We start from the raw sequence: 9,508 nt of genomic DNA, 5'->3' as shown, positions 1-9,508 counted from the left end.
ACCAATTAACTAATCAAACCAATATATTCAATATTTTCAATCAGAATATATAAAAGAATAAATATAAACCTCTTAGAATAGTCGTACAAGATATTAAATTAAAATAAAAAAGTAACATCAAATATAAAGAGATAGACAATGAAGTACAAGATTTTTACGTGGAAAACCCCACAAACTATGGAGATAAAAAACCACAAGGTTTAAGACCTATCAATCGAAATCCACTATTCGAAATTAAGTCATATAGATTTACCGACTTACTCTCCATAACCTATAACTTGATTCATATCTACGACACAACTACTACCCGTTGCTCCTTAGTAGATATTTTGGTCCCTCCAAAAGGATTATGGTCTTCAACCAACAATTCAAATGATCAAATCCTTGAATGAGAGAACAGGAATGATGTGGCAATAAGGATTTTCTCACCAATAAGGATTTTCTCACCAAAGAGTACCTCTAAAGAATGAGAGGTCTCTTAACAATTAGATCTTTGTGATCTCTAATCTCTGAGCCTAAATCTCTAACCCTCAAAGGGTTAGAAGGGAGATATAGACAAAATCCATAAGGATTTCAATATTACAAGTTTCCAAATTAGAGTTGGATTGAAATTGATTCAAAATATGTTTTTAAACTTGACAGGACTATCATGACCACTTGAGCAGACTTATGTCGCTTGAGCGCTTTAATCGCTCAAGTAAGATTAACCACTTGAGCATTCTAACCGCTTGAGCGAGATTAACCGCTTGAGCATCCCCTGCTTTTTGAAAAATTATTTTAAAAATATTTTAAACTAAAAAAATGATATTGAACCTCTTATACCTCAAAAGAGTCTTTATATGCTGCAAGTCAAATCTTTATATGTTCAATTTCTAAGAAAATAAAATAGAAATAATGGAAAAAGAAGATAAAAGAAAGAGAACAAGAATCTCCAACTTCTCCCCCATGAACTACTCTTTAAATCCTAACATAAAGCAAATATATGGTTTAACCCTAAAAGATATATATAACACCTTCTAATTGGCCACTTATTCTACAATTACATCGTAAATATCCAAAAAATATGAAAAAAAAAAAAAATCAAAGTTTCAAATGTCTATGATGCATTTCGAATTAGATAAAAGCTTTTGGAACTCATTTTAAAGTGATTTGGATGCCACAAAGTTCAAACCTTGATTTTAAATATGGGTGAGCTCGAAATACATTTCAAACTCCTAAGTGGCAAAAATGTTGAAGTTCATAAGTTTGAAAATTCTATGTTGAGTTCAAAATTGATTGGACATTCAAACTTAGCTTTTTTCCGTTTTGCATAGTTAACTTCATATAGTCTTCCTTGTTTCAGCTATGATTCATGAACCATTTGAAGTTTCGAATTTTTGACTTTTCAAGTTTCAAAACAATATATAGCTTACCTAAAAAATATCATATAAAGAGCTCCATAATTCACCTTAAAGTCAAGGTACATGTTGTTACTAGGTTTAAGTTTCAAATTCCATTTGAACTTTTTAACTCTTGCTCATGATTGCTTGCCCTCTAACGCACTTTATAACATTCATCATATATCTTTCACACCTATGACTTGTTTTGTTCTTGTTTAGACTCTTATCACGCTTCATAAGTCTCAAAGCTCTCTTAAGTCACATTTTACCCTTTACCACAGTTACAAGTATCTCTTACAATTTGCATCATTTTCATCCCTTTAACCTAAAATTAAGTGGAAGGTACGAGTTAGATCCAAAACTAGAGCCTTAGCATCAAGTCGAGTTAAACCAGATGATTCAAGTCTTTTATATTGTATAGACCATATTGTTTGTATCATTGGAACACACATTTGAGTTTCAATTAAGAAACAATGAAAATAAAAATACAAACAAGTCAAATAGTTTTATGTTTGAATGAGTAAAGACATTGTTTTCACATTTCACATCTAAATAAACAATTAGGAGACCAACTCCAACAAGAGATGCTAATATAATACTAGAAAACTCAATGGTGTGTCCATGTAGTTAATTATCAATAACTTTCAAGGGTATTCATGTAATTTCTGTTACAATCTAAATCAGATCCATTGTGCATATCTAGGAGACTACAAGATTTAAAGCACATTCCATTGTCTAAGTTGTCTATACTTGCTTATGTAATATAATGACATTAATTTATTTGGGCATTAACTTGTGTTACAAGTATTCAGAAAGATGGGGGCAAAAAGGTTGAAGTGAGACAAAAGGAAAAAAAAGATAAGTGAATGCCAATCCATTCACAATATTCGTCCAGAGCATTCTAAAATGAGAAAAATGATACCAAGTCATGCAAGAAGCTACTTAGACAATTCACGCCAGGATTTGCGGCCTTAAAGTCAGAATTGATTAGGTAATCACAACCCCATAAAGAATGTGATGTGATGTTATGTTTGAACATGCCTCTTTCTCCTCCACTGTATTTTTATATAAAGAGCGTATGACATTTCTTTTATTTTTCTTATAAAAATAAATTCCGTACAAAAAAAGAAATTAAGTATTTGTTTGGATGCAATTTTTTCGATTCCCTTTCTAAAAATGAAAAGCTTCCTATATAAATATAATTCCCTATAAAAAAAAACGATTATTCATAGAAATGTCAAAATTTAAGGTGATAAAAATTTCTACTTTTATTATTTTTTCAAATGGTTTTAAAATAATTACTTTTTCAATGTAAATCTCTAAAAAAGTGAGAGAAGCGCAAATTTAAAATAAAAATAAAATCTTATAGGTAAATTTTTGTCCCAATTGGGACTTGAACTTGTTAACTTCCTATAAACCATTCCCATACCTTTACCACTTGAGCCCAATCGGGTCACAAATTTAAAATTTATGAGGCACTTGTATATAATAGACAACAATAGTGCCCGAACCTTCCAACTTTGCTTTGTGGTTGTGCTAAATAAATGTATCTTAACAAATTCCTTTGAACTCATTTCACCTATTCTATTTCTCGATATCTCCTCACCTTACACCTTCCCTCTCCTTGGGACCCTCACCCCATAATCCCTTTCCCATGTCGTGGAATAAAAACCTGATCTACGACCACTTCATAATTATGACTAAAAGAAAGGGAAAATAATGGGGGAATTCGGATAAAGGATTTAAAATTGATATATCAAAAGATAGTGGTAGATGGATGAAAGTTATGTTTTAACAATTTTGAAGAATTTTGACCAAAACAAACTAAATAAACTAGAAATGAAGCTTCAAAATTGTTAAATTAAAATGGTAGTTACATTAGTCAAAAATATGTTTAATATAGAAGGTGGGGGCAGAATGGATAATTTTGATGATAGTCTAATGACTCCAAATCAACTTCGCACATCGTGTTGACCATCAGAGTCAGAATAAACAAAGCAGATGGTCATCTTCACGGGCGTGGGGGATCTGATCACAATTCAATTAATTAATAAAAGGGCTTAATCACTGATAAGTGAGAAAAGAAAACCATGAAACCATGTCCATATCTTGAAACCAGGCGTGTCCCAAGGCAACTTGGATCTCAACTACTTTGAATGCCAACTAAGATGAATGATTTTGACTTTGGAATTTCATATTTTCAATTTTTTTAATTCAGTCGTACATAACCCATGTGTTTTTGTATTTCTCTTTTTGTTTCATTTGTTGAGAAGATATGTTAATGTCCACTTGAAATGGGTGGTATCTTAGTTTTCCCTGTGCCAATTGGAGGATTTTGAAGACCAAGTTTTTAAAAAGAAAAGAAAAGAAAAAAAAGCGCAAAATGTGTAGCACATTCAGTAAATTTTTTTATTTGGCTAGAGTTGAACCCAATTTGATAAAATGGGTATTTGTTTTTTTACCTTTTTATCGAAAGCAATTTGCTTTTAAATTTTATGTTTTATTTTTTTTTTTCATGACTCATTATATATTTTTTACTGAATAAAAAAATCAAAATATTTAATTTTTTTAAATAAAAAAAATAATATGTTGATTTTTATTTATTTATTAACATTTAATAGAAATAAAATATTATAAAACAAATATCGTAATATTTAATACTATTAAGTACTATTTAATTTTAAATTTTATTTAGAATTAAGTAAAAAGAAAAACTATCATAATTAATATTAAATTATTTTATTAACATATTTAATATACTTAATAATTTGAATTAAATTATTAAATTATTTTAAATAACTTATCTCATGTGATTATTGCAAAGGTATTGGAAGAAATATAAGTAAATATTTAATCAAATCATCTTCTAACTGCTTATTCACGTATTGATAGTTCTTTTCAATAATTAAGAGCCCAAATAAAATTTAGGGGAATAATAAAATGTAGATGTTTAATTTATATGTAAGAATCTCCATTGTATGTTACATGAAAATGATAAAATTGGGAAAATAAAATTTCAAATTATGTAAGAAATTTGTGATAGAGCTTATTTTTAGACTATCTTTAGTTTATTATATGGGAAATTCCAACTACAAACCAACTAGGTGACCAACATGATGAGCCAAAATAGAAAAAGAAATCAATCTTCGTTCATAATTTTGATAGGTTTTGTTTGATTCTTGCAAATATTAAGAAAAAAATTTATTGAAAAAAAAATAATTGTTTGAAGGTTATAAAAAGAAATGATAAAAATTTTACTAAAGAAAATAATAGAAAAAAAATACTAAAAAACTTTGGGCTTGTTTGGTCATGTTTTCTAAAACTTTTTTTAAAACTTTTTTTATTTTTTAACTTAAAAATAATTTTTAAAAACAAGTTTAAAAAATTATGGTCAAACGGGTTTACGTTTTCTTTTTGTTTTTTAAAAACTAATGAAAACAACTTATATTTGTTTTCTAAAAATTGTTGTCTATTTCACTTTATTTTTAAAAATTATTTCTACATAAAAACAGTCAAACAATGTTAAAAATTTTTAAAAACAATTTTTTATTTTTAAAAACATAAAACTGTTTTTAAATCACACAGTCAACCAAACGGGCTCTTTATTCCCTAATTTTTTAATAATCTTTTTTAGTCAACTAAATATAAGAAAAGATTTTATTTTTTATTTTTTTGTTACAAAATTTTGTGATGTCACTATTTATCATATTAAACTTTCATAATTATAAGAAAAAAATATTTATTATAGTCATTATAATTGTAACTCTATAAATGGGGCTAAGGTTAGTGAAAATTAATAATTCCATAGGTTGCTTTCTCTTAATCTCTTCTATTAATTCTTTGTTCTCTTCTATTACAATTTTTCCTTTTTTTTTTTTTTATCTCATACGCAAAATCTGAATTATGTTGTATTTTCTCATAACTAGCAACTATGAAAAATAAAATATTAATTTAATGAACTCGTATAATATAAACTATACGGAGAATATTTCATAACCAAAAATTATGTAAACCATGATGAAATAATCAAGTCAGAAACTTATAATAATTGATAATTTAATTTTATATAGTTAGAAGCTATACAAAGAATTCTTCATTGCAACAAACTATGCAAGTCATATTTCATATGATCAAATAAGATGCTTATAATCATTAATATTATAAATTTGTATAGCCAGAAGTTATAATTTCTAAAATCATATATAGCCCAAAGGTATGTTATTGTGTCCCAAGTGTTCATAGCCAAAAGGTATGAAACCAAAAAGAAGAAAATTAGTATTAATAAAAAGTTATTACCCTAAATTTTCTCATAATCAAAAGCTATGTAAAATTAGTATTAACTTCTTGCTTATGTTTTTAGAAATATTGAACTTTTTATATTTTATTTATTAGTCATATTTATGTCACAATTTTTTATTTTATTAATATTTAGAATAAAATGCAATGAATATTATGAAAATAGGATAAATTCAATTATACAATAATTTATTTAAGTTATTTATACATGATTTTGATTGAATTATGTAATATATAATTATTATATAGTGTTTCATCTTACCAAACTTGGGTTTGTTACCTTTGATATTTTGGGTAATTATCTTGAATTCTTGACGCTAAAATTCATCTAGATGCAATGAACCTTCAAATGACTATTAGGAAAGAAATGGTGTATCTTTTTAGGATCGTACAAAGGCATTAATATTTATTTGTCATTATATTGATGAGGGTTTAAAAGGTAAATACCTCATGGTAAAAAAAAAAAAACTCTTTCACTCTCTAAAAAAGTTTAAAAAGACGATATAATTACCAAAAAACCTCGATACCGTCTTAAACTTGTTATGAGTCATGACTAGATGCACATAAGGCCAAAAGATTTCAAATTTATAAGCAAATTAATATAACTTTGTTTTTACAAGAAGACATATTAAAGAAAACATTTATTGACTTTCACACCTATGCTCCTTTAGTAGCCAAAGATGAAAATATTGATTTTTATAAATATATTGATAATTTGATTTTTATAAATTATATATATATATATATATATATATATATATATATATATATATATATATATATATATATAATTTGTGACATCCAATAATAATATTTAGAATTTAAAAATACATTTTATAGAAATTTATCTATGTTGGATATATTCAAAGATATAAAAGAAATGATGCATAATTATTTTTTATTTTAAAATATTAATAATTTTATTTATAAATTTATATTTAATTATTATACAAAATATATAATAATTAAAATTAATTAATTTAGAATAAATATACAAAAAATATATGTTAATTATGCATATATAATTTATAATATGTATTTATATTATAAATATTAGGATATTTGCATTTATGAATTTTATATATAATCTTTGTTTATAATTTAAATATTTATAAATATATGTCCACTTTCATTACAAAGAGTCAACATAAAAAATTGATATATATTCATGTCCACTTGTACTTAATTATTTTTCTTTGCTCCTACTCGAAGATATATAAATCTTACTTGAATTTATCATTAGTCAAAGTCAATGAGGCTCTATAGTCCCTATTTAAGGTTAAGGTTAAGGTTAATGTTAATGTTGTCAAAGAAGACATAATTGTACTTAATCTTATACTTAGGAATACTTCCCTCTCAATTTTCTTTACTTTCACAACATTTTTCCATATCTTAGTTTTCTCAAACTTTCCGAGAATCCATGGCATGGCGGTTGATTCCTGGCTTCATTCTTGACATCCTATGATAAGCAATATAATAATAGTTTATGGTTCTGGGAAACAAGCATGGAACAGGCGTGAGAGAGCATTGGAGAGCATCCCAAAAGTGAATACATACAAAGGTCACACCACCAATGAAGCTCGGGCAGGAGAGAAAAATACTTACAAGAGACGTGGCTGAGGGACAAGAGGGTTTTGTCGGCAATTTTGTCAATTAACTTGGAGGAGGGAGTAACATTGACGCTATGGTTTAAAAGTAGAGACTAAAAGTCGAGTATAGTACTGATTATAATATATAGAAGACTGAAAGATTGAAATGTTGATGTTTGCGATTCGGCATATGGCTATGACCCACATGTAGTTGTAGACAGCCCTACCCACGTTCATTCATGAGGGCATCTCTAAAAGCAAATTATGATCCACTTGCAATCCCAAAAGCAAAGAGGAGGACGAAGAAAAAATAATAATAAATGGCCAAACAAACTTCCAATAATTGAATAAAGAAAAGCAAAAAGAAGAATCTTGATGTCATCATTCTCTTTCCAATCACAACTCTTTCATTTCAAATCAAACGGCTGATCTGCAGTCTTTACTTGCAGACCCACCATACCACCTGTGTTACACTTAACACATTATTACAACCCTTCATAGATCTACACTTCTCTTTTCCTCCAGTTTTTTTTTTTTTTTTTTTTTTTAAAATTTGTTCTCCATTTATCTTTTATATAACATCTGTACCTATACTACAAACAAGAAGGGGCAGCATCGACCGATTGATCGGATACAGCATGCCAGCATGGACCACAGCAATAACTTACCAACAGAATCACCCAAAAAATAGCAAAAAAAGGAAAAAGAAATTGAAGAAAGGAAAAAAGAAGAGGCGTGTGATGGAAGATGATCAATCGGATTCCTCGAGTTGGTCGCTCCTTTTGAGCGTTTCCTTCTTTACCCTCGTCTGAATTCCATAATAACTAACGTACCACTTCACGAACCGCCTCAGCCCGGTGGCCAAATCGGTGCTGGGCTTGTATCCAAAGTCTCTGTATGCCAGGCTCACATTGGCGTGTGTGTATGGAACGTCGCCGTTTCGTGGCATCTTGATGACGTGCTTCTTGGCCTTCACGTTCAACAGCCCTTCCAGAATACCCACTAGCCTCCCTACTGGTACAGGCGACGTGTTCCCCAGGTTGTAAATTCTCAGCTGGGCCGGACCCCTCTTTTTTCCGCCACTGCCGGTGCTCTTCTCCGCTGTGTCCAGCGCTCCAAGGCACCCCTTCACCACGTCATCAATGTACGTGAAGTCACGCGCCACCTCCTTGTCGTCCTGAGTCTGGTATATGGTTATGGGCTTTCCTTGGAGTATGTCCTTGGTGAAGAAGAAGTATGCCATGTCGGGTCTCCCCCAAGGTCCGTACACGGTGAAGAACCTCAGGCCGGTGAGTGAGAGACCGTAGATGTGGTTATATGTGTGGGCGATTTCTTCGCCGGCTTTCTTGGTGGCGGCGTAAAGGCTTGCTGGCTGGTCTGTTCGGTGGAGCTCTGAAAATGGGTTCTCTGTGTTGAGGCCATAGACAGAGCTGGATGACGCCCAGACGATGGCAGGCTGAGGATCGGCGGCCTTGGCGATCTCGAGGAGGTTGACGAAGCCAGCAATGTTGGACCTCACGTAGGACTGAGGGTTCTGCATTGCATAGCGCACACCGGCCTGAGCAGCCAGATGGAGTATATGGGTGAAAGGCACCATGTCGAAGAGCTTTGAGAGCAAAGGAGCGTCGTTGAGGTCACCTTCAACTATGAAGATTTGGTGTTTGGACAACATAGCTTGACGCGCTCGTTTTAGAGATGGGTCGTAGTAGTCGTTGAAGTTATCGAGGCCGAGGACCCCATCGCCCCGCTTTTTGAGAGCGAGGGAGCAGTGGGTGCCAACGAAGCCGCCGGCCCCAGTGACGAGGACGGAAAAACCGTTGGGGCGGCGAGGAGTGGAGGAGTGGCGGACTTGTTTCTCCCAGGAGGCGCCGGAACCGTAGAAGGCGGAGGAGAGGAAGTTTGGGTGGGTGTGGACGTGGTGGGGGTTATCGGAAAGCGGAGGGTAATTGAGGGTGAAGAAGAAGATGAGGACCAACGCCACCAAAAGGGTTGCTCTAAATAGCAGCTTGGAGGAGGCAGCCATGAGTTTTGTGCTATTTACTCGGCGGATGTAGCTGTTATAGCGCTCTAGCTTTGTGGTTTTGCTTGTGTCGGGCGGAGACGCCATTGCTATTGCAATTGCTCTTGGTTTGCTGATTTGCTTGTTTGCTGTTACGGAATTCTAAAGGGAATGAAAAAGACGTGGCGAGGAGAGAAGAGAGAAGAGAGCTCGGAATTGAGGTTGAGCCCTGAAATGTGAGGAGT

At 31.5% G+C, this 9,508-nt stretch overlaps 1 protein-coding gene across 1 annotated transcript; it reads right to left on the bottom strand.

Moving 5' to 3' along the window:
- Positions 1-7,583: 7,583 nt before the first annotated feature.
- On the bottom strand, positions 7,584-9,508 carry LOC117914613 (UDP-glucuronate 4-epimerase 6). Its single transcript, XM_034830011.1, has one exon. The coding sequence runs from the start codon at positions 9,369-9,371 to the stop codon at positions 8,016-8,018; it is 1,356 nt and encodes a 451-aa protein (XP_034685902.1). The 5' UTR covers positions 9,372-9,508; the 3' UTR covers positions 7,584-8,015.

Source organism: Vitis riparia, chromosome 5 (assembly GCF_004353265.1).
Source record: "Vitis riparia cultivar Riparia Gloire de Montpellier isolate 1030 chromosome 5, EGFV_Vit.rip_1.0, whole genome shotgun sequence".
Taxonomy (NCBI): Eukaryota; Viridiplantae; Streptophyta; class Magnoliopsida; order Vitales; family Vitaceae; genus Vitis; species Vitis riparia.
This window is presented reverse-complemented; position numbering and strand designations above follow the sequence as displayed.

Bases quoted from the DNA above. Each gene is read 5' to 3' on its own strand.
- LOC117914613 (XM_034830011.1), bottom strand. From the start codon at position 9,371: ATGGCGTCTCCGCCCGACACAAGCAAAACCACAAAGCTAGAGCGCTAT.